Below are 27,193 nucleotides of genomic sequence, written 5' to 3'. Positions count from 1 at the left end.
TATATTACATTTACAATAAAAAATGACAAGCTTTGGATAGAAAGATATTTATTTTATGTGTACGCTTCTTTTTCTAAAGTAGCTTTTCAAATTTATCCCCAAAGTTACTACTATTGTTTTACTTTCAATGTTGGCACTAACATATAAATAATCTTTTTGCTTTCTTCTCTCTTTTTAAGATCTTGATGATACTTAGTAAAAAAAAAATCACAAATTATTACGTTAAGTCACTATCAGGGAAAGACCTAATATATACCAACTGTGAAAGAGAAAACTACATACATTAATTTTTAAAAAAATCTATGCAATAGAAAAATGAAAATCCTGTGCAACACTGTGTACAGTATCTCAAGCATTGATGAAAGAGCTTTCACTGATAACAGACACTGCTTTGTAATTGGAAAATTGGAACATTTCCAAATAAGATAAAGATACCTCCAAAAGATAAGTTATTCAAAGGAAGGAATAAAAATCCCTGAGTAGGCCAAAGACAAGAGACACAATAACCTAAGAAAATAGATTATCTAAGACCAAAGAGTATATTATTTAGCCAGTTGGTATATATGTATGTGGCAACTGTATTTATATGCAGCTATGGAAATATTATATATGTATGTATATTTAAATGTATATATACATACACATATCATACATAAACATATTATCCACTAGATTTAAAATTCATCACATTCACGTATTGTCAAACTAACAACTAAGTCCAGAAAAAAATGAATTTACAAAAATTAAGCACTTTTATGACAGAATTACATCGATGTAGGCTAGAAATTTTCATTCTCTTGTTTTAAGACTAGAGCACATAGAATAGGCACTCAAAAATATCCATTGGATGGATGGATGAATGGAAAGGTGAATTTGTGAAACTAAAGCATCACTTTTTCTTGCACCATGTTATGCTTTAGAAATACACCATTGTAGAATCACAAATGGCACACCTTCTTCTAACTGAATAGAGACTAGTCCAGAAGCTTCAGTGTAGCTATTCTGAGTGTTCTTCAGAAGGAATGGAAGCATGCTAGCTCATTATTCATGCAAGTAAACTTCACTATCATGGACTTTTTAGGCCCAATAAAAATGATAAATGTTCTTATATTTGTTAGAGCCCAACAAGACCAACTATCCATGTTAATGCATGTTTTATCACAGCATTTATTACAATTCAGGTAAGGCTTCTGACAAATAAATGCTACATCTATGCAGATATCTAATTTTAAGGATCTGGAGACAAGGGGAAACTTCAGGCTTCTTAGGGATCTTTACTTCCATTCTGCTAATGAACTTTCATGATAAAAACAAAGGAATAACATTGTTTAGCTATGTGTCTTTTTCTTATTTTTAAAGACTTCTCAGCTTGGTAAAACTTGCTGAAAATATTTCCTTCATTTTTTTTTTTGTTTCCTTCTCCAAAAGTTGTTTCTATTTTAGATAAACCCATCCATAATCACAAAAATTTGTGTTTTCAAATTACCCTATCCATAAGAAGACATCAGCACATTAGTATGCACTTGAGCAGTAAACATAAGAAAAACCCTTCAAAACTAGTACTTTTTTTTTTAATGAAAATCTTGGGGACAAACAAAAAAGAGAGAGAGAGAAAGAGAAAAGAGGTAAGAGGGTGGGGTTTCCAATACTATCAGAACTTGACCTAAAGCAGAATTATCTGTCATTACTAGTTGATTAAAAAACTAGCAGAACAACAATTTGTTTAAAGGCTTAAGCAGTTCTCACTACAGCAAACTTGTTATTTAAATTAACTAATCCCCTCTGAAGGATTTGTTCATTTAATAAAACATCTATGCCAAAATATAAGAAATCTGAAGAGACTAAACATTCTGGTCTTGAGAATTTCCTAAAAGCAGCCTATCAGTTTTGTCAGTTAATAAAGTTTGATGATCCTTGAGGTGACATTGCACAAATTTCTGGCGTGTGTGCATGTGTGTGAGACAAAGAGAGCAAGGAATAGAAAGGGTCAACATCAAAGTAGCCTGTTGTCTACATTGACTTTAATTCAGTACATTACCAAAATATGCCCACAAAGGAACGATTATCTTTAAGTATGTCTATGAAAATGTGGAAAAATAGTGTAGAGGCATGGAACTTGACAAGTACAAGGTAACTGAACCTAGTTTTAATACAGGTACTTACTATACACACACATTCACACCCCTGCACATATACACTTCAGCAACCCATGATTCTTCTCATTAATTTCGTTTCATTTGTTCCCTTTTGGGCATTGAGATTTTTAACAATTATAGCATCGGAAGGATGAAGGAATTACATTGCTTGGGCCACAGATAAAAACAGGTACATATGGCCGGCCTTTATCTTCTGAAAAGTGGCCTTGCTTATTGGTACAGGTGGGATGACTTCCGCTATTCACACCAAGTCTCAGAAGAGGGCCTGGAAGGGGGGTTAGGTACAAAGACAGTCCAAACAGTGCTCGGGAGAGGCATGCTCAGATAATTCTGAGGATAACTGGCTCTTAATTAAAATATTTTCTTCCAAGAACCAGTAAGAATGTCAGAGTTATGTTACAGATATTTATAGTCTATGAAAGTGACCATTTTTTAACAGCAGCAAACTGTATAAGGAAAGGACAGGATACCATGTAGGGAGCGCACCGGAGCTAGAGGCATTGTGGCCTGCAGAGAACCACAGGGAGACTGGACGCAGTGTTTTTCAAGACGTGACTCTCAGACGGTGTGCCATTCTGTGTGGCTCCTACCCAGACCGGCTTAGTTACAGGAAATCATTCTGCATTTTACCAGTGCATTCCTGTCCGTGATCGTTTTCTCTGTTTTTTACAAAGGCAATAGATAGGAAATACAAATAAACCTAAGGATTAAAAAACAAAAAAGATTAAAGCTAGTTAGGAGGAAAGGTATTAGGTGTATATATTTGAAATTTTTCCACTTTCAATTTTTCATTTTGCAGTCATTTACAAAAAATTATTATTTAGCAATGCATGCAGATGAAAGAGGGGAGATACCTATGCAATAAAATGTAGTTACTTTTATAAGATTTCATTCTTTATTATTTTTGTACAGTTTTCTCTCCCTTTTAACAACCTCTGTGACACCAGTTTGAATATGGAATCATGTTTTCTATCAAAATATTCAATCTCAGGTTTGTCTTCCAGTCATATCATTTGCACTCTGATATCACATTTCAGTTTCAGGCAGGATAACGTATTACTTAAGAACATGGACTGTAGAGCCAAATGCCAGGTTTGATTCCCAGTTCACCACATAGGAGCTCCTAGTAAGCCTGACTTTCTTAACTGTAAGATGCAAATAATAACATCTAATTATTTTTATCTAGTTCATAAAGTCCTTCATAAATCATAAGAGCTTAACTGTCAGTTACTTTAAAATTCTACGTGTCCTGTACATGTAAATTACTTGCTAAATAGAACTTTACATATGAAAATTAATTTTACTTAGAAAAGAAATCCCATCTACTATGTTATCAAAGCCATCTTTATTTACAGTGTCTAATTTAGTTTTAATTTTTTTTTAAGGCTTATTCATTTTTCAGAGACAGAGAGAGATAGAGTGTGGGGAGGGTTTGGTGGACAGAGGGAGAGAGAGAGAGACACAGAATCTGAAGCAGGATCCAGGCTCTGAGCTGTCAGCACAGAGCCGGATGCAAGGCTCGAACTCATAGACCATGAGATCATGACCTGAGCCGAAGTCGTATGCTTAATTGACTGAGCCACCCAGGCGCCCCTATGGTGTCTAATTTAAAATTCTCTAGAGGCACCTGGGTGGCTCAGTCAGTTAAGGGTCCGACTTCAGATCAGGTCATGATCTCATGGTCTGTGAGTCTGAGTTGCACATCGGGCTCTGTGCTGACAGCTCGGAGCCTGCTTCAGAATCTGTGTCTCCCTCTCTCTCTGCCCCTCCCCCACTCCCCCCCCCACCTTTTAAAAATAAATATATATATTTTTTAATTCCCTAAAGCAATGGTTCTCAAAATGTGGTCTCTGGACTGGCAGCATCAGCATCACTGGGAACTTCTGAGAACTAGAAACCCATGGGCCCTGCCCCCATATTGAATCAGAAACTCAGTACAGAAACCAGCAACCTGTGTTTTAACTAGCCCTCGAGGTTATTCTAAAGCATGCTAGACTCTGAGAACCACTGCTTTAAAACACGTATTTCCATATATTTGTATGAATAAGACTATATAAATCACTCATATATTTTCTATTTGTCAGTGCTGAAGTATACTTTGGGTATATGTTTCTATACACACTGAAGGTATCTTTTTTACCCAGTGTACCCTTTGGTTTGTACTAGAGCAAACCAAACACACAAGGCTATACCAGAACCTTTTCCCTTAATACTTCAACCTAAACTCAGAATCAGAAAATCTTCATTCTCGTCCACTGGACTCTTTCATAAAAAACTAGTTGTATTAACTTTGGTATTAAAAGGGAATTAAAACTGTTTTATAAGCTACATGAATCAAAGTCTTTATAGACTGAAAAAGTGTCACACAAATGCATCCTATATGAAACACACCCCTCTGAATCTATAAATCATATGCTGATTGCCTGTCTAACGCAAGCCTGGAACAGGTATGTCTACTTAGTAACTGACTCCTATTATTACATCTACAGTCCTTTTCTCTCTACAGCACTCAGAAAATTCTTATCTCAAATATGTTAAGTGTTTCTTACCGATTACAACTGCTATGGCCCCTAGTGCTAATCCCAAGACCAGGATTAGAGGTGCAACGAATAATTTTCCAGCTGGAAAACAAAAGGCAAAACCATTTAGAGTCTTAAAACTAATTTATCAAACAATTTCAGCAATGCTTTTTAATACCACCGTGTATGTGGTTTTTTAAGAAGTCTCATTATAACTAAGGCAATATTTCTCTAAGTAAATGTATCAGGTGTAGAACAAATATACTTATGTAAATTCAGTAACTTCACAGAAGTCCTGGGTGCATTAGTCAAACATCTCATAAGTCATTTAAACTTTATTACCAAAAAAAAAAAAAATTCCAAAGTTACTGGCTCACTTTATACTACCAGAGCCATTCATCTTTATGCTTCCCCTTTAGATCTCTTTCATCTTCATCTTTCAAGATTCTGAAAGATCAACAAAGGAGTGACACATTCTGAGTTGGCAGGAGAAAACCTAATTAGCTCACAAAATGGAGAGGTAGTAGGTGCTACAGAGGGCTTACATCCAAGCCCACATCTGAAAACGTGATTTGCTTACTTCCCGGGTCCAAAGAAAACTAATAATATGAACACCTAACAGACTGAACCGCAATTGGGATGTTTAAATGTCGTTGGGAGATAATTACCAATAAGCATACAATATATTGAAGGTTATTCAAATGAATCCTTTTAATAAATTCAGAGAACAACCTGATGGTTACCAGAGGGGAGGGGGGAGGTAGGATGGGCAAAATGGGTGAAGAGGAGAGGGCAATATAGGCTTCCTGTTACGGGATGAATTAAGTCACCGAAAGAAAAGGTACAGCATAGGAAATACAGTCAATGGCACTGGAATAGTATATGCTATCAGATGGCAGCTACATTGGACATAAGCACAGCATAAGGTACAGAGAAGTTGATTCACTATGTTGCACATTTGAAACTAATGTAACATTGTATGTCAACTATAGTAAAAAATAAATTAAAGAAGTAAATTGGAAGGTCTACACTGGTTTCATGGAGAAAACAAAATGCAACGTGAGAAAATAAAGGAAGCACTTACAAGAAGGCTAAACCTGGTCAGGTTGCCAAATGATGGCGTCAACCAGCACTTTTTTTCTAAATAAACATCTAAGCAGTGATTCTAATACGTGCCAGTTTCATGTAAATCGGGCACAGAGTTCACAGTCGGAATTCCACTAACTTTGAAAGCACTAGCACACAAAAAAGAGGCTAGTGGTTCATGTCTTGTCATCATATAGTAACCTTGATCTTAAGCAGTACAGCCGCACGATGCAAACATGGCAAGAGATGAGGAAGGAATGGAGGGGGTTTTACCACTTAAGAATAAGCCAGCAACACTACTCTACAAGTTAAGGACAGTAATTTGGAATAACCAATTACATAAATAAATAGAAACATAATGCAGTCATTTGTTGGAAGTTTGTCAGAAAAAGTATTAACTTTTTTATGCGTAAAGAATGGCCCTTGGAGCCATGACCAGACAAACAGAAAATACAGTCTTTAATATATAATTTAAAAAGATAACCATTTGACACAATGTTTAGCCATGTGTTTTACTTCTATTTTTCACCAATCACAGAATCCAATTAAGCAACTGGCCCCACTCTCTCCTTCTCTCTCTGTCTATCCCTCACTTGTGCTGTCTCTCCCAAAATAAATAAAATAAACTTAAAAAAACTAAAAAAAACATTCTCAATAGCTGAAATAATATTCTATTATATCCATATATCATACCCTATTTAAATGTGTGTGTACTTAGGGGCACCGTGATGGCTCAGTCGGTTAAGCATCAGACTCTTGATTTCAGCTCAGGTCATGATCTCAGTGTCCTGAGATCAAGCACCATGTCAGGCTCCACACTGAGTGTGAAGCTGATTTAGGATTCTCTCTCCCTCTCCCTCTCCCTCTCCCTCTCCCTCTCCCCTCCATCCCCACACCCCTTGTGTGCTCTCTCTCTCTCAAAAAAATTGTGTACTTAATTTTTGTTCCCTTTTTTAAATTTTAAAATATGCCTGCAAATAAACCACTGTCAGCCTAGATTTACCACATTTTAAAATGCCCTTCACATTTCTTTGTAAAAGAATTGCACAGAAGTTCTAGTTCATTCAGTAGAATATGGAAGTCCAACATTGAGGGGCACCTGGGTGGTTCAGTCAGTTAAGCATCTGACTCCTGATTTCGGCTCAGGTTATGATCTCGTGGTTCATGGGTTCGAGCTCTGAATTGGTCTCAGCACAACAGAATGGAGGCTGCTTGGGATTCTCTTTCTCTGTCCCTCCCCTGTGTGCTCACATGTGCTCTGTCTCTCTCTCTTGCAAAAATAAATAAATAAACTTAAAAAAAAAAAAAAAGGCCAGCATTGAGTATTAACAAAAAAAAAAAAAAACTTGCTAATCTATACTTCAAAAAATATTTTTAATTTACATTTCTCTGACTACTCATAGTATTGGATTTTTTTTTGAGAGAGAGAGAGACAGAGACAGAGAGAGCATGAGTGTGGGAGGGGCAGAGAGAGGGGGAGACACAGAACCTGAAGCAAGCTCCAGGCTGTGAGCTACCAGCACAGAGCCTAACACAGGGCTCAAACTCGTGAACTGCAAGATCATGACCTGAGCCAAAGTCAGATGCTTAACTGACTGAGCCATCCAGGTGCCCCACAGCATTGGCTATTTTTAAAATTGTTTATTGGCTACTTGCATTTTTTCAATTCTGGTTCCAGACTTCATCTTATAAAAAACAAACAAACAAACAAACAAACAAAAAACTGGATACTTATTTTTGGAGGAGGCTGTATTGCTTTTGTTCATATAAATTATTTGCCATCTAGAAATCAGTTAAAGACCTATATTTTGTTTACTATTATACACTTTAATACTTGGGAATATTTGTGCGCAATGATAGGAGAATTAAGTATTTTTTCTCAGTCACTTTTATTTGCCACACTGTTCATTGAATAAGCTGCCTACTCCCACCAAGGAGATGTCCCCATGGCAAAGGCTACTAAAATCATCCTCAAATCTTGTTCTCCTTTATTCTTCAGGAGGAGAACTTCTGATCCATAGCTGGACACATGGTCATGTGGAATGCAAACCATGTTGCCCATCTTCCAGCTGTGAGGGAAGAGCAGGCCCTTTCTCTGCCTCTGTCCAAGGACATCTGGAGGCTGCAGTCCCAAACTGAGGAAGCAAACTGGATTACCTCCCACAAAGATAAAACATTGGAGGGGTCTGCTATACTCTGTCTTCTCTCTTATATGGCAGGGAGAAGCTAGGTTTGTGACTTATAGAGTAAGTCATTTTCCAGCCCTTTGTGCAGGTGGGAGAGGTGTGGACCACCTCCTTTGGAGTTATGGTCCAACAGCACTTAGAGGCAGCTGTCCTGGCGGTGGGAAAACAGGTGTGGGAAGGAGAGCTTATCTGAAAGCCAGCTGCTCCCTACTTCGTCAGGTCTGTCCAGACACGCACGTATGCGCGCACACAGAGCAGAAAGTAGGCCAAAAAGAAAACCATTTACAGAAAGCTGACCATGAATTTTTTAAGTAAAAATGGAAAAGACTGTACAGAGAAGATATTTCTCTGATGATAATGTTCAATGGTTGTACATTTTCTAGGCTGTTAAGTAACTGAACGCTATTTTGTGACCTGAGAAGAGGGTGGGAGTGGCATCTGGGTAAATAACGAGAGGACCCATAGAGAATGCATCCAAAATATTATTGTACCATTAGGGCAGGAAATAATTTCCCTTATTTAAGAATGATTAAACCAAATAACAAAAAGGAAAACAAAATGATGGTCAAATAAAGATTAGAGTAAAAAAAAAGGAAGGAAACCTTATCACAAAATGTCACTTAAGTAGGAAAGAAAAGAACAAGTAATACAGAAAATACAAGGATTTTGTGGTTTTGGGTTGCTCTCTGTGTACACAGCTTTACAAATAGGTTATATCTCAAAACTTAATTTGCAATTTGGTATGCTCATGGAAATACTGTTATAAATAGTTAGATTCCCTAGCCAGCCCTCCAAAATATTGGAGTTTTGGGTAATGAAAACGTGAGGAAGAAGCCTCACAGTGGATATATTCCAGAGAAGTAGGGAGCTATTGGAAGAAGCAATATCAGGTCAGAAGAACATTGTATCACACAAGGTCGGTGGCATCAGGCCAGAGTGGGCATCTGTGTTTATGTCTGCATATCTGTGTATGAGATCATGTGTTGCTGAGGACAAAGAAGGGGTAAATCCAAAACAAAACAAAACAAAAAAACGTTGCATTTGGATTTATAAACTTGGGTTTGTATACAATGAGGGCATCTGATACTCATTTCATTAACTGTTAGCTATTAATACAACAGAAAATACATACAGTGACATCAACCAATAGATACAGTAAAACTCCAGTACAGGGTTCTGAAACATAGGATTTTTACAAATTGTATTACACATCTTCCATGAATGAATAGAGGATACATGTAAGACCCATTGCTAGGTATTGCCAGTAGGAAAATGAAGGTGACATTGTCCCTCTCATCAAATGGCTTACGATAAGGCTTCAGAAATTAAAAGACTAATGGCTTCACATTTCTGCAGTGTAATTAATAATTTGTTTTTCAAACAAAATCTGTTTGCTCATATAAATTGTGTCCTGCTAACAAATTTAAATTTCCATTCTAAACTCAAAAACAGAGAAAATATCTTCCTCCTGTTTTGGGGTGAAGTCCCCACCAGAATACCTGATAGGTGCTCAGAATTACCATGGCTACTATATCTCTGGGTTCTCTTATCACTGCTTCCTTCCCAGAAAGCATTCCTATAAATCATGCCGGACACTCACCACAGACCGACCCTCGCACTAATCTCCTTAGATGAGGTCTCTCTGGGAGGTAGCGATATTTGCATCCAAATATACTGAGGTTTGAAGTGTGGTCTCCAAAGAACCGGAGCTGGCGGTATCTTTCCCCACATCGGTAACAAAAATTAGTGTTACATTGTGAGCAGGTCATATGGTCACATCCTTCAGTTCTCTGGATGTGGATCTGTATCGGTGACAGAGGAAAAGACAAAGAAACGTTATTACAATTTTTTTAAAAGTAAAATCTGGCAAATGTTATTGAGTGACACAAGTTTCACCAAAACAAAAGCCTTACATAGAATTTGTGAGGCTGTCAGTTTACTTATAATGACACTCTCCAAGACTATTTGTATCAAATATTTTAACATGCATAAATCTCAACTAGATTTCAGGTACTCAAGCTGTTGGCTTATTTTGACCAACATATAAACACACACATCCCCCCAAAAACTTACTTATCTTTCTATACATACACCTAATTCAATGGTTAGGAGGCGATTTAAAATGCTGTGAAAGTGTATTTTATTTGTGCTGTGATCAGCAAGAATGAGGTGATTTGAGGAATAAGAAGAGATAAAGAATATTCCTTAAGAGAAAGGATTATGTAGAAATTATGCATAAATATCAAGGAACAGACTTTTTTTTTTTAAGATGTCATTTTTAAGTAATCTCTATACCCAACACGGGGCTTCAACTCACAACCCTGAGATCGAGAGTCACATGCTCTATCAACTGAGCCAGCCAGGCACCCCAAGCCCCTTTCTTTGAGGAAGGAAATGATAGCAGCTGTAAGTGTATTCACAATACCCTTTCAGTTTCCAACTCTAATGTCATTTGCAAGTACCTTTACAGGACTGTTTATACAACACCATCTGTAAAACTAAGCATCTTCCTCTATTGTTGCAGTCAAGTTACATGTAAATACAGCTTAACCCATAATGTAACAGTGTAGAGTCACTGTCTGAAACACTGAGGCCATGTTACAATAAAGATATTATTTCTTGAGATATAATTGGATACTTGGCTCAGAATCCTTGTGGACACTGCATACAATTGGAGCCATCTTTCATTCAAGTATATGCACCCTTTGTTAGGTGAAAAACCATGAAAAAGAACTTAACATTATTTCATTAAAAAAAGAAAAAGATTTGGTTACACAGTCCAACTCTTATATGATTAAAACAGGATCACCAGAAAGTCTTCCCATTTCACTATCGAGTAGGCATTTACTACATCCAAGTTGCATACCACTTGTTCTCATTTATTTATATTATTTATATTTATATACAAGTTCTTTGCTTAGAAAATTTATTTAAAATGTCCCCAATACCATTCTGACTATTCTAAATTTCTACCCATGACTTTGCTTTGGAACGGTTGTGTCAGTGAGTGTTTTAATACAACCGGGAACTTCACAACTAACGTGAGTGAAACCCACCATTGGCCACTTGACTTGTCAGTGAAGCTATAGCCACAGTCCCACAACTTTATACATTTTTTTAAAAGTTTTTATTTATTTGTTTATTTTGACAGAGAGAGACAAAGAGAGAGCAGGGGAGGGGCAGAGAGAGACAGAGAGACAGAATCCCAAGCCAGCTCCCTGCTGACAGCATAGAACCCGATGTTGGCCTCAAACCCACAAACCGTGAGATCATGACCTGAACTGAAATCAAGTGTCAGCTGCTTAACCAACTGAGCCACCCAGGCACCCTTACACATTTTTTTTTTTTTTTTAAGTAAACTCTACATTCAACATGGGGCTTAAATTCACAACCCTGAGATCAAGAGTTGTTCTATAGACTTAGCCAGCCAGGTTCCCCAACTTTACACATTTCATTTGAAATCCTCCTCTCCTTCCCTTGATGCACAAGGTACGTCCCTGAACTTCTGTATTAGTGCAGTTATATTTATATTATTCAAAAACTTCTCAATGGTTATGGAAATGAGAAAAAAAAATCACCCAGGTAAAAGGGAAGATATTTAATGTGAAAATAGAAACTAGGAAGTTGGGAGACAGGGGTGCCTGGGTGGTACAGTCAGCTAAGTGTCCAACTCTTGGTTTTGGCTCAGGTCATGACCCCAGGGTCACGGGATCAAGCCCCATGTCAGGCTCTGCACTAAGCATGGACCCTGCTTGGGATTATCTCTTCTCTTTCTCTCTTTCTCCCACACTGCCCCTCCCCCTCCCACCCCAGCTTGTACACACGCTCTCTCTCTCAAAATATTTTTTTTTAAAGGGAAAATTTTGGAGATAAAGAAATTTACAAAATATAACCTTATTCTGCAGTTTTTGAAATTAAAATTTTTTAAGTTTTTGAAGTTGCTAGCTCCAAATTATATGTAGTCTTTCAGTTTTATTGATTAAATAACTAAAATTTTTAACTTCAACTTTAAAGAACAATATGAATTTTTAGAAGGACCTCCAGGTGCTTTCAAAATAACAACAGATAGAAATCATAGTAATGGTGAAACTTTCATTTGAGCAATACACATATTCGTGAACCCATCCTCTATCCATCTATCCATCCATCCATCTACATCCTTACCTACCTACCATCTGTTATCCACCTATTTACCTTTCTACCTACTGGAGTCTGTAGGTGATGATGACCATTTTGAAGAAGTAATAACTACATGGGGGCAGTATCCTACAGGCAGCACAATGACTACCCCCCAGCAGGCACTTAACAAATGAGAACAAATGAGAACGAAGAAAGAAAAGTCTACTCAGTGGCTGGTAAGACCTTGGGGATTGAAAATCAGCAGGCTGTGGGGCACGTGGGTGGGCACCAAGTGGGTGACACTTGGTTTTGGCTCAGGTCATGATCTCATGGTTTCGTGAGTTTGAGCCCATAGGGCTCTACGCTGGCAGCACGGAGCCTACTTGAGATTCTCTCTCTCCCCTCTCTCTCTCTCTCTCTACCCCTCCTCCACTCACGCTGTCTATGTCTCTCTCAAAATAAATAAACTTAAAAAACAAACAAACAAACAAACATTAGGTGGATTATAGGTTAAATGTCCATTCCCCCCTGCCCCCCCAGTAGCTGATCCTTGGCAGGTAAAACCTAGGCTCATTAGGGAGGTTGGAAAAACCTGGGCTTTGACCCCAAGAAGCCCTGTGTTTGAATTCTGGCTCCACAAACTCTATAAAAAGAGGTTACTTCTTGCTTCAATTTAGGTAATATTACTTACATGAGAATAAAAGTGTGATAATATATATATATGGTGCCTAACCCATTGGCACATACTGAGTCAGATCAATAATACTGATTCCATCTATCCCTTCCCCTTTGCCCACCTAAAAATGTGAGAAATCAAATACCTGCTCAAAGTAACTGCACACCTCCTGATTGTCAGGTGGTTCCCTTTTTTATATTTTCATATAGGTGATCCTTAGGTTGATGCTAAACTAGATAGGCAAGGGCTAGCTTGTGGCCAAATGCATATGAGCATCTCTGGTCAAGAGTTACTAAACAAACCAACAGAATTTGTTATTCGTCAATAGAAGCAAAACTTGCTTTTCCTATTGACCACTTCATCTTTTTAAATTATATTAATTCTTTTTCTTTTTTTCCTCCCTGCAGTAAAAAATGTCTATAACTTTTGACTCCCCCCAAATTTAACTACTAATAGTGTACTGTCAACCAGAAGCCTTATCAATAACATAGTTGATTACTACGTATTTTATGTGTTATATGTATTAGCATACTGTATGCTTACAATGAAGTAAGCTACAGAGGAGCTTGTTTAAGAAAATCGTAAGAAAGAGAAAATATATTTACAGTGAATCTGCACAGTTCAAATCTATGTTGTTCAAGAGCCCACTGCACAAATTAGCTACAAGGCCCAAGAAGGAACTTGTACGGGTGAGGGTCTCTGAGGCTCGGCTCTTTAGCTTCCTGATTATTTCTCCCTGGGTCCAGTGCTTCCCCTCTGCTGTGCTTGTTTCTGTGAACGATTCTGAAGAACAATTCCTGTGACCACAGCCATTTAATAGTAGATGGCATGAAGGAATAATATAGGCCAAAGGCCTTAGTGGCCCCTTGAACTATTCCTGATCCTGCTTTAAAGCACCTAAGCACTAGAAGAAGACATGTTCAGAGACAACTGCTGAGCACCCAAAATAAAGGTTATTTCATTGTATCCTCGACTTGTTGACTGTATATTGTATTTGATATTTAAGCGGGGATAATAAAGCTTAACAAATTTCCTGGTCACAGGGCATGGTGCTGTATGCGACCTCTAAAGGGAAAAGGACTGATATTTGTTTAGAGCCCATTATGTGCCGGGCATTGTACACAGATTAGCACCTTAAAGCCTCATAACCACACCATGAGACTGGCATTCTTATTCATAACCTGAGCTCAGAAATGTAGTCTGCATGAGTGAATGGAGAAAGGATTTTGATTCATGTCTGTTTCTTTATTATGCTAAGTAGCCTCTTATTATAAACTTAAAGATAAAACCAGGGGGTCAACAGTATCCTTTGCTAAGTGACAGCACAATCTCCGTGCTAGTCAAACAAACATGTCTGCTCTCACGCATGAGGCCTATCTTGAGTCTCACTGCTTGCTTTAGCTGCTCTCTGGACCAATTTACATTCTTTCTGTAACACAATCTCAAAACTATTTCTGACAGGAAACATGTACTAATAAGTGAAACTTGTCACTGACAGTTCATCTGGCTCCAAATTTCACATACAATTGTGGCTACTTTATATTTGCTTGTAACACTGCTTCACTGGGTTCTAAAAATCTTTATGTTGCATATTTATTGTTTAATTTAAATGACAAAGACTAATTTCTAGTTTCTTTTAACAGTCTTTCCTTCTTTCTTTCTTTTTTTTTTTTTTAAAGATTTTAAGTAATCTCTACACCCAACACGGGCCTCGAACTCCCAGCCCCAAGATCAAGAGTCACGTGCTGTACCTACTGAGCCAGTCAGGCGCCCCTTTCCTTAATTCTAAAATAGTATTCTGAGCACAGCAGACAACTAAAATACTGTTAGCCCAATAATCTTTCTGCACAGGAAGTGATATAATTCTAAACTCCATAGTAACCTTGTACATTGCAGGATTATACAGTTCTATAGATTAATTTGAATATCTTACACAAGACAGGCAATGATTTAATCATGAAAAAGTAGTTTCATAATTTACCTCAAGTACACAGTGTTTCCTTTATTACTAGTGATAGTGCAACTATCTCTTGATTATATATAATTTATAATTTGATAATTACAGAGAAATGAACTGACACAATGCAAATTAATGTGCAGTAGGAGACACTACTTCTCACATTTGACAAGCGAGTTGTAATTTTGAACTCCAAACACACAGGGGATAATAAATTTTATATGCTAAATGAGTTCCCTGAGTGTATCTTTAAAGGTCACACTTTGTCAATTCCATCTTTGTTTTTAGAACATAAAGCCTTAAAACATAGCTTTAAATTATATTTACTTAAAGGCCACTTTATTCTTCAATGAAGCTGTTTTTACTTGGTATTATTGCTTCAAAACATTCATCAGTTTAGCTCTGCTACAAAACAAAGTAATTTAGCATCAAAATTCTGGTTTTGCTTAAGAGACAGAGACAGAATATGACAGACAAAATACTACTAAGCCATGAGATTAAACTGACCACTCATAAATAAATCACAACTATCATTGGATTTGTTACTACTCAAAGGGTTTCTTCTCTCCATCTGTAATAAATAAGAGTGGCTAATACTTAAAAAGTTGAAAATTTAAACACTAAATGTTGCTTAGACCTCTGTACACTTAAAAGTCATGAAATGAAATGTTCAGAATATGCCAGATATTTCTTCTGAAAAGAGCTTGATATTAAGTCCACTTTATAGTTAGAAATGACAATGTGGACCCTTTTTGAGTCTATGACATTCTTCATAGGACATATTAACACCCGTAATAAGATATTAATCATAAAACCATATATATATGTATATATATATATATATATATATATACACATACATATATTAGTATCTGCTGTCCTCAAGTTGTTTACATTTTGTTTAATAAAATGTCCACAAAGTACCTGAAAAATAGAAGTAGAATTCAGCTACTAATTTTTATACAGATTCTACTTAAATCATAAGGTGAAAGAATAACAATAAATGAACTGCTAAATATAATTTTTAAAAAAATGTTTATTTATTTTTGACAGAGAGAGAGAGATAGAGCATGAGTGGAGGAGGGGCAGAGAGAGAGGGAGACAGAATCAGAAGCAGGCTCCAGGCTCTGAGCCGGCAGCACAGAGCCCGACGTGGGGCTCAAACTCACAGACTGCGAGATCATGACCTGAGCCGAAGTCAGACGCTCAACCAACTGAGCCACCCAGGAGCCCCAAGAACTGCCAAATATTGAACCCATTTTATAATAAAATCAGTACACATCTGCTCATAAGTATTTATCTCTATTTTCACCAAGAAATGAAGGCTTATTTTATTCCTAAAGCAGTAAGTGATGACTAAATTAACTGTTACATTATTATTGTCACCAATAAATAATTTACTCTATTTATGTTTAAAAGTATTTTTATATATGTGTTTGCCCTGATTGCTTTTGATATCTGGAACAATCAACTAGAAGCAATTATGAGGAAAGTTGAAAAAAATCCCCTAAGTGATGCTCAGTTCTTTACTTAGCTCACTGAACCAATTCTCCATAAAATAGGAAATTAAAAAAACCAAACATATACACAAAGCCTTCAAAGGTCTGTTAAAAATATTACAATTTTGAACCTAGAAATACTGTCCAACTATAAAATAAAAATATATGAGGGCAAAAATAAAACAGTGCCAGAGATGCTAAGACTCTACCTTTTCTGTGGCCATCACTTAAGGAAGCACTTCATTAACTAAATGTGAAATTCAAGAAAATGCAATTTAAGAACATACAAAAAAATGGTGTAAGAACTCTCAGAGAGACAGCTGGAAAACAACCAGTTCAATTTAGAATAGGAACTCAGTTGGTTTCAAGAACATCTTCAAAACATGACAATTTTTTGAATATACCAAGCAATAAAATTCCTGAGGAGCTATATATTAAATAATATGATAAACAAAGTGGGTATATCGACTCTCAATAGAGGAAAAACAATGAGAACTTTCAGGAAAAACAAAACAAAAGGCATATTAGTTACAAATATGAGTTGCAACAAAATATGGCACAATTAAGTAATTGATAGGGAGCAAGGATGTTAGGGGCGTTTTTCCTAGAAGTTGTGAACTCGTAGAAAAGGAAATGTAATCCTAAATCCTCCTAAATCCATAATTATATGTTCTCGATTATGGAAATGCCTAGTTGGTTTTTAAATGTTAAAATCATCCTTTAGGAAAAAGAGAAGTATTAAATATTACATTAGAATAGAATGTGAATGTGATTAACAATATAAAAACAGTTACAGCTTACAGAAAATGGGAAATAAGGAAGAAGCATAAAGAATTATAGGAGGGCTAGATCGTCATATATCATCTAACTTTGTTAGAATACTGAACAGAAATTTGAGCACATCATTTAAAGGTAAAAGATAATCAAAAGAAGAACTAAAGTAATAACTATCAAAAACTTGGAGGAAAAAAATTGGAAGGAGAAGGAAAGGCATACATAAGTGAAATGAATTCTCATCTGTCATATCAAACTAAAAGTGTTCACCTCATTATGGTAGACTACATTGCAAAAAACAAATAAGACGTTGATTGCAAAATTATTTGTTGTTTCCTACTCTGTTAGCTTTTTAAAGCCAATATTCTGCCTGATAACTTTAGTTGTCCTCCAGTGCACTGGTTTGTTATAGAGAATTTGTTATAGAGAATTTCATATATATTTCAAGTTAAATCTTTTTTTTTTCAATATGAAGTTTACTGTCATACTGGTTTCCATACAACACCCAGTGCTCATCCCAACAGGTGCCCTCCTCAATACCCATCACCCTCCCTTCCCTCCCTCCCACCCCCCATCAACCATCAGTTTGTTCTCAGTTTTTAAGAGTCTCTTATGTTTTGGCTCCCTCCCTCTCTAACCTTTTTTTTTTTTCTTCCCCTCCCCCATGGTCTTCTGGTAAGCTTCTCAGGATCCACATAAGAGTGAAATCATATGTTATGTCTTTCTCTGTATGACTTATTTCACTTAGCATAACACTCTCCAGTTCCATCCACGTTGCTACCAAAGGCCATATTTCATTCTTTCTCAAGTTAAATCTTATGATTGACTCATGATGACAAATTCTTTGAAGAAGAGTGTAGAATACTGCCCAACGTTTATTCCCCAGGGGGCAACTGTACTATAAATTAGCCCCTAGTTTTCTTCCCTCTTCTTTCCCATACTTTCCTTGACCCTGTGCCCCATGTTCTCAAAAATCTTCAGATGCCAGTTCTCCCCTCCTTCATTCATCTTCATCCCTTCCCCCAGTGACAGTACACCCCTTTGCCTGCCAATAGCTCAGGTGTCCTGAGACAATAGCCTCAGGTGTCTCTGTCCTGACAAATCCTTCCTGTAATTCTGCATGACCTTGTGGCCAGTGATTACCCCCATCCTTCCATTTCTCCAGGCTTCTTAAAAGAGAATACTCTATACTCACTGCTTTTCTTATTCACCTCTTAATCCTTCCTCAGTTGACTGCAACCCTATGTTACTGATACATCCAAATCAGTTGTCATTCTCAGAAAACATTCATTCATTCATTCATTCATTCACTTACTCAACAACTATATATTTGTTCACTGATAAAATCTGACATGGCTCCTGGACTTAAGGAGTTGGTTGTCTGAGGTGTAGACAGACATTAATCAATAGTACAAATAAACACTCATAAGCTATGACAAATGTTATGAGGGAAAGGGACAAGGTATAAAGAGAACACTTAATAGGAGGAGCTTGGTCTGGTCTAAGGGTCAGAAGAGACTTCTCCAAAAAAGTGACATTGATCTGAGCAGTGAAGGACAAGTAGCATCTCACCAGTTAAGAGGCCCCAGGGTTAGGGAATACATTCCCAGCACAGCATATTCTTGGCACCATATCCATGAAAGGAGAAGCCACCTATGCTAGTCCTGTCCCAGCATTTCTCACTCTACATTTTAAAACTCTTACCTGTATCCTTCTACTCAAATGCTCTACTCTCCCAGTTAATAAGATCTCAAAGGGCCCTAGATCACATACATCTTCTTTGTTCTTTTCATTAAGGGGACTTGCACAGGTCCTATCAAATAGCATGTTCTCAATAAATATTTACTGAAAGAACAAATGAGTATTATCCATGACCCTCTAAATGCCAAATCCAATGAACATGTTTTTTATTCTTAACATATCTCTCAGTGGCATTTAGTTGGTTGATCACTACTTCCTTCTGATTTTTGATATAATCTTCCTTCAACACCACCTTTTTTCCAGGTTCTCCTCTTTTCTCTCTCTGGTTCCCATTTCTTCACTTACTCCTTAATTCTACCAATGACTCACCACTTTGCACATATTCTTTGGGGGATCTCTTCCATATACAAATGGTTCCAACTTCCCTCCAATGGATCTCATTTCTTCACTTCCACTGTGGACCTGACTTCTGAGCTATAGACTCATGTAACAACTGTTTGTTGGTCATATACACTTATATGCCTTACAGCCATTTCAAAGTCAAATAGGAAAACCAACTCATCATCATTCCATGGCCCCCATCCCAATGACAACAAAATAAAATGAGGTCAAGCTCCATTATTTTACCTCAATTCATGGTATTACCACCCATTTAGATACCCAAACTAAGGGGTGGTTTTCCTTCCGAAGAGGTGGTTATCCTCTCTTTACATTGTTCATCCACATCTAATTCTCATGATCAGACAGTTTTAGCCCCATGATATTTGTCTAATCCTTTTCTTCTTCTCCAGCCTCTTGACCACTAGCTTAGCTCAGACTTTCATCATTTCCTCTAGATGTCTACAACTACCTTCATAGAATCAATGGCAACAAACCTAAAATATAAATCTGATAATACCATTTCCCTGCCTACAACTTTCCAGTTTGGAGGCCAAAATCCAAGTTTCTTAACATTGCATGTAAAGCCCAGACTTCTGTTTGTTTCTACAGCCCCACCTTTCACCACTTCCTTATGTGAACTTTACTCTCAGGGAACCACAAAGTGCTTGTGGTTCCTGCACACAGCAAACATTTCCTTGCTCTGTGCCCTTGTACTTTTATTGTAATAATCTCACTCTTGGATAACATTTTCTCATGCCAAAATCCATCCAATAATCCTCAACAATCTAGCTCTCCCTGGATTCCCCAAGATGAATGAGATATTCCTTTTACCATGAACTTTCTTGTAATACTCTATGCAAAGCCCTACTGAAGTACAAGTGTTTGATCATTGTCAGTGTAATAATGCCTGTGTCTTCCCTTCTGTGAGTTTCATGAGAAAAAGGACCCAATTTTGCAGAGCACATAATGGGCTCTCATGAAAAGTCCTTATAAGGAGGAAAGAAAAATGGCATTTATTCATTCAATAATCTTCTATTTTGGCTGCAAAATATATCCACTATTTTACATAGTGATAATTAAAATGGAGCTATGGGGAAAAAATAAAGCATGTAAGGGCATATTACATATTGATATAGGGGAAGGTGATTGCTGGGAAGATGAATTTGGCTGAAAGACATGAAGGGAGAGAACTGACCATGCAGATAGCTGGGGAAAGTATGGAGAGCCTGAGAAGGGAACATGCTGATGGTTTTGAAGAAGAGCAAGGAAGGTGATGTGGTTGGAGGAGCTTGAATGAAGTAGAAGATAAGGCTAGAGGAATAATGGGGCAGAAGTGTGTCCAGAATGTGACAAGTCATATGGTTATTATAAGCATTTGTTCTGTGTGAGATGGGAGCCATGAAGAAGATATTTTATTGTTTGAGTGGGCACAATTTTGTTTTAATATAATTTATTGTCAAATTGACTAACATACAATGTGTAAAGTGTGCTCTTGGTTTTTGGGGTAGATTCCTTGGTTCATCACTTACAAACAACACCCTGTGCTCATCCCAACAAGTGTCCTCCTCAATGCCCATCACCCGTTTTCCCCTTTCCCCCACTCCCCCATCCACCTTCAGTTTGTTCTCTGTATTTAAAGGTCTGTTATGGTTTGCCTTGCTCCCTCTCTGTTTGTGACTATTTTTTTCCCCTTCCCTTCCCCTATGGTCTTCTGTTAAGTTTCTCAAGATCCACATATGAGTGAAAACATATGACATCTGTCCTTCTCTGATTGACTTATTTCACTCAGTATAATATCTTTCAGTTCCATCCACGTTGCTGCAAATGGCATGATTTCATTCTTTCTCATTGCCAAGTAGTATTCCATTGTATATATAAACCACATCTCCTTTATCCATTTATCAGTTGGTGGACATTTAGGCTCTAATTTGGCTATTGTTGAAAGCACTGCTATAAACATTGGGGTACATGTGCCTCTCTGCATCGGCACTCCTGTATCCCTTGGATAAATTTCCAGTAGCGCTATTGCTGGGTCGTAGGGCAGTTTTATTTTTAATTTTTTGAGGAACCTCCACACTGTTTTCCAGAGCAGTTGCACCAGTTTGCATTTCCACCAACAGTGCAAGAGGGTTCCCATTTCTCCACATCCCTGCCAGCATCTATCGTCTCCCGATTTGTTCATTTGAGCCACTCTGACCGGTGTGAGGTGGTATCTCAGTGTGGTTTTTGATTTGTATTTCCCTGATGATAAGTGACGTTGAGCATCTTTTCATGTGTCTGTTGGCCATCTGGATGTCTCCTGCGGAAAAGCGTCTATTAAATGGGTGCATTTTGAGAGCCCCTGGAGTGCGTTTGTAGGGATGTGTGAAGTGCTAGAGAACTGCAGGATCATCTATAAGAGCCAACATTTATACTCACCAAATTCTTTCTTCAGCAACCACAGGACCACGCAGCTACAGCTCAGACATAAGAGCCCACAGACATAGCTTTTGAGCTAATTTTATGTGAACAGGAGCAAATTAATCATTTTCTCTGAATCAATACATTCTTGCCTACAGCACTGTATTATAGGATTTAAGAGAAAAAATATTTGAAGGGAAATATCATGACAAGTAAATTCCCTTAATTCCAAATTCACAATAAATTATGAATGAACATAATTCACTTTCCCCTGCCTACTTTTTGGTCCAGTTACTTAACCTCACTCCAACAGTTTCTACATCTTGAAATGGTGGTAATTACCCTTTCCTCAGTACTTTTTTGGAGGTTTAAATGAAACAACAAATGTAACTTATATGCTACTGAGCCTATCATTTTATTATTACTGTGTAATATCTTAAAGTTTTCTCAAAAGGCATTTAACAATTAAGATCTGGACGGCACATTGAAATCTATCGTTTTAGTATCATATCTGAGGATTTGATGAGACAATGTATGTCTAAAACTATAATGGAGACTGACATGTAGTAAATAATATATCTTATTATTATTATTATTATTATTATTATTATAATTGTGCTAACACCACAGAGTATTATACCAAGGCATTTTTATGAATAAAATACAGATGTCATATGAGAATTTAGCACATCTTGTTAATAGTTTGGCTGGAGGGGCAGAGGGAGAGGGAGAGAAAGAAACATAAGCAGACTCCACACCCAGAGCAGAGCTCGATGTGGGGCTTGATCTCAGAACCATGAGATCATGACCTGAGCTGAAATGAAAAGTCAGATGCTTAACCAAATGAGCCGCCCAGGTACCTTGGTATTTTTTTTTTTTTTTTTTTTAAGAAAAGTGACTGTCCTGTTACCTAGAAATAGGAACTATGTTGACTCTGGAATAAAATAAATGACTTATTTACCCATTAATCAACGTACAATTTCCAATTAATCATCTCTATTCAATGTCTTATAAAGTGTCCTAAAGAGAGATGTGAGATTATTTATACAAGAAGAAAATTAAGGTGGTCACCTACAGGTAATCTAGTCACCTGTGACTAGATTTGTACCACATTACACAAATGTTTATTTAAATATTTGTCTTATCTGACATTAAGTGACAAGGTAATTTGGAGGAGGAATGTTTAAGGAATTCCCCTTCATTTTTCCAAATTAAAAAAAAAACTGACCATTTTGAGAAATACTGACACTAATTTTGCTTTAGAAAAGCCCAGTATGCTGAGCAACATTCAACTTGTATTTGAGGAAGGAAAAAAATGTAAGAGCCAAATCCTTAGAGGTTGTGTAGGAAAATAGAGATGGTTCAAATGGGTCCAGAAAGCTAAGATGTTATATTCCTTCAGTTCCCTTGTTAGATTTTACTTATTGTTAATCATGGACTATTACAAACATTTAAAAAATTAAAGTTAATAATGTAACAGACAATACATGGATTCACCACCTGCATTTAATTTTTTTTTTAACGTTTATTTATTTTTGAGACAGAGAGAGACAGAGCATGAACAGGGGAGGGGCAGAGAGAGAGGGAGACACAGAATCTGAAACAGGCTCCAGGCTCTGAGCTGTCAGCACAGAGCCCGATGCGGGGCTCGAACTCACAGACCGCGAGATCGTGACCTGAGCCGAAGTCGGCCGCTTAACCGACTGAGCCACCCAGGCGCCCCACACCACCTGCATTTAATAATGTTAACATATTATAATATTTGCTTCAGAAATATTTTTGAAGAGATAACACTTCCTTTATACATACTGCTTTCTTTATACAATTGTTTAACTTTAACTTCCTGCTTGCTTTAAACTGGCCTGCCTCAAGTTATTGGATTAAAGGGTCTGAAGGTGTGTTCACCTCTATTTTGAAAGTACACGTGTTAAAACAATAGATACTCAGGGGTACCTGGGTGGTGCAAACCGTTGATTGTCCGACTCTTGGTTTTGACTCATGTCATAATCTCACGTTGTGAGTTTGAGTATCAGGTGAGTGTGAGCCTCAGGCTCTGTGCTTGGCAGTGTGGAGCCTTCTTGGGATTCTGTCTCTCTCCATCTCTCTTTCCAGCTCCCTGTCTCTCTCTCTCTCTCTCAAAATAAATAAACTTAAAAAAACAAAGTATATTTCTTTTAATAAATATACTCAGAAGGCATTAATCTGGCCTTTGAAAAAATGGAATTTTAACAATTCAAAACTGCACAAAAGAAAAACATGATATGGCTAACAGTCAAAATCTGGTTAAGATAAGTAGCACAAATTGACTAATATTAAACTGTTTTTGCAACAACCAGAGGATTGGATCATTAATCATTTTTGCAAAGTTCTCACATTCTTCAAGGCTTCACAACTGTTTTACCTTTAGTGAAGCTTATTAAAACATTAGACAATAATATTAGAGATTTCTAATGTTTCTTTTGAAATCTACAATGATTCATGCCTTTAGAAACATCCAGCTGGGCAGCGGGGGTTTTCCTATCACCTGACACGCATTTCTTAATGAATTAAATATTGATTTTAAAATTTCCTAAAATAAACAGACTATTTATTTTTATTTTAGAGAGAGAGAGAGAGTGCAAATGTGAGCAGGGGAGAGGGGCAGAGGGAGAGAAAGACAGAATCTCAAGCAGGGACCACACTCAGTGTGAAGCCCAATGCAGGGCTTGATCCCACGACCCTGGGATCATGACCTGAGCTGAAATCAAGAGTCAGACACTCAACTCACTGAGCCACCGAGGTGCCCCTAGACAGACTCTTTAAAAAGTATTTGTTCTACAATAAAATTGTATGCGGTAGCCACTTTCTGGAAAAAAGGAAACAATAAAATAGATAACTTTCTTTTTTGCTTTTAATTTAGAACCATTAAAGAACCATAATGAGTATATACACTAGAATAGTTTAAGTATTTTGAACTTTTATTTTAAGTTTAAAGTTTATTTATTTTGAGAGAGAGAGCCCACATGTGCATGCAAGTGGGGGAGGGGCAGAGAGAGAGGAAGAGAGAGAATCCCAAGCAGGCTCCACACTGACAGTGGGCCTCGAATGTGGGGCTTAAACACAAACTGTAAGTTTACGACCTGAGCTGAAATTAAGAGTCAGAGGCTCAACTGACTGCGCCACCCAGCACACCAAGTATTTTGAACTTTTAAATGAAAACTTAAAAAAACACTATTTGCACTTAAAAATGGTTAAGATGATAAATTTTGTTTTCACCACAGTATAAAGAAGCACCATTTGACTCAATATTGTTTCCAAAAAACTTCAGTACAATTTAAATCTAAAGTGTATATGTGAAATTGCTTATAAAATATGTTTATTCATTTGTTTTGTAGTGTATAATCTTATGTTTGTTAACTTTTGGGTGTGCGTCTCACTTTTCATTTTCTTTGGATTAGCAATTCTTTTTCTTATTAACTCCATTTGATATCTAATCTGTGCTGTAAGACATAGTCTCAAGATGAACTTTTACATGAAATTGAACAAATATTCTAATACTTCTAACAAAACTGAAATCCCCTACTTGCTTTAAAGTGAAACTAGGGGCGCCTGGTTGGCTCAGCTGGTTAAGCATCCGACTTCGGCTCAAGTCATGATCTCACGGCTTGGCTCATGAGTTCGAGCCCCATGTCGGGCTCTGTGCTGACAGCTCGGAGCCTAGAGTTGCTTTGGATTCTGTGTCTCCCTCTCTCTTGGCCCCTCCCTGACTCATGCTCTGTCTGTCTCTCTCTCAAAAATAAATAAACATTAAAAAAATAAACTAAAAAGTATCATAAATTAGACTTAATTTTGTAGTAACTATGTTCACAAAAGACATTTTAAAATTACCATACATTTTCTATAGGCTAAGAATTTATATAAGACAGGAAATATGTTTTTAAGAAAAAAAAATAGTGTCTCAAGTAGAGAATTATAAATTAAGAAGCAATGAAATTCAAATAAAAATGGCTACGTAGGGATGCCTGGGTGGCTTAGTTAGTTGAGCATCTAACTCTTAATTTTGGCTCAGGTCATGATCCCAGGGTCGTAGGATCGTGCCCCACATTTGGCTCTGTGCTGAGCATGGAACCTACTTAAAATTCTCTCTCCTCTTTCCCTCCCTTTTCCCTCTCCCCTGCTCATATGCTCTCACTCTCTGTCAAATAAAAAAAAGCTAAGTAAAGTTAATCTTATTATGCTGCTATTAACTTTTTATAAAAATGTCTTATAAATAGATAACTTCCAGAAATGTTTGCATATTTTCACCTCACCCTAAAAAAATCACATTATGAATAAACATCTTAATCACATATGGAAGAAAAATATTTTAGCACTAATTCTGTTTATCTGCCAAAATTCAATTATGAAAATAATTTTGATTTCTCAGCATAAGTCAGATCTCTTCATAATATTATACCACATATTAAACTGGTCTTTTCACTTGAGGAAATGGTAAAAACTCATGGGAGACATAACATTTATAAGCAAATAAAAGAGAGGTTGTTTTATTTGGAATGCTAAATAAAATTGCAAATTAATAGACTATCAAAACTTGTTTGGATGGGTACCTTTTACTAGAGCAAAATCATTTAAATTTTTTTTAATGTTTATTTTTGAGAGAGCGAGAGAGACAGAGTGTGAGTTGGAGGAGGGCAGTGAGAGAGGAAGACACAGAATCCAAAGCAGGCTTCAGGCTCCAACCTGTCAGCACAAAGCCCGATGCAAGGCTCAAACCCACGAACCGCAAGATCATGAATCTGAGCCAAAGTTGGATGCTTAACCAACCGAGCCATCCAGGCGCCCAAAAAGCAAAATCACTTAACACTTACAATATAAGCACAGAACTTCCTTGAAAAATTAGCAGCAGCAAGATTAGGGAGTTCAGAAGGGAGACTTTTTTTTATGTTCAAGTTTTTATTTAAATCTAGTTAGTTAACATATAGTGTAATATTAATTTCAGGAGTAGAATTTAGTGATTCATCACTTACATATACCACCCAGTGCTCAACACAAGCGCCCTCCTTAGTACCCATCACCCATTTAGTCTATCCCCCCTGCCCATCTCCCCGCCCATAACCATCAGTTTATTCTCTATATTTAAGTCTTTCTTATGGCTTGCCTCCTTTTTTTTTCTTTCACCAATGTTCATCTGTTTTGTTTCTTAAATTCCACAATAAATGAAACTATATAGTATTTGTCTCATAAGAGAGACTTTTACATATATTAATGTAACATATGGTTAGGGAAAAATTACAAATCGATGGGTAGGAGGAGAATTATGTAATAAACCCTATTAGGTTAGATGATCTTAATTTGGAAAAAATTAGTGCAGGTATCCAGTGCATAATAAACATCACAATAAGTTATGATTAAAGAGTTAAAATATATAGAAGTTAAATAGTTAAAAGAAAAGGAAGAAAATAGACTGGTTTATCAAACTTCTGGATGATAGATAACTTTCTAAGCTTAGGAGCAAAATATTTATAAAAGATACATAAATATATAAAATATGTGTGTAAAATATGCAAACATGAATATGAATGTAAATATAAATATGATGTGTGTTTTTATATCCATCCAAAAAGAAAAAGAATGATATATTTGGTCAAAAAAATTTTTTTAAATGCGTGCGCACACACACACACACACACACACACATTAAGTAAAAAATGAAAATAAAAAAAGAAAGAAAACCATCATTGATATAAAAAGAGAGTAAAA

The 27,193-nt window shown here is 36.8% G+C and overlaps 1 protein-coding gene across 1 annotated transcript in view; it reads right to left on the bottom strand.

Moving 5' to 3' along the window:
* Window positions 1-1,468: 1,468 nt before the first annotated feature.
* Window positions 1,469-27,193, bottom strand: part of RNF217 (ring finger protein 217) — a 121,926-nt gene continuing 96,201 nt past the window's right edge. The window contains exons 4-6 of the mRNA XM_015535943.2: window positions 9,548-9,749; window positions 4,706-4,777; window positions 1,469-2,856 (exon numbers count right to left, since the gene is read on the bottom strand). Of these exons, the coding sequence (XP_015391429.2) occupies window positions 2,783-2,856; window positions 4,706-4,777; window positions 9,548-9,749 (348 nt within the window). The 3' untranslated portion in view covers window positions 1,469-2,782. The remainder of the gene's footprint in view (window positions 2,857-4,705; window positions 4,778-9,547; window positions 9,750-27,193) is intronic.

Source organism: Panthera tigris, chromosome B2 (assembly GCF_018350195.1).
Source record: "Panthera tigris isolate Pti1 chromosome B2, P.tigris_Pti1_mat1.1, whole genome shotgun sequence".
Taxonomy (NCBI): domain Eukaryota; kingdom Metazoa; phylum Chordata; class Mammalia; order Carnivora; family Felidae; genus Panthera; species Panthera tigris.
Note: the sequence above shows the minus strand (reverse complement) of the source record. Positions and strands in the feature narration are given on the sequence as shown.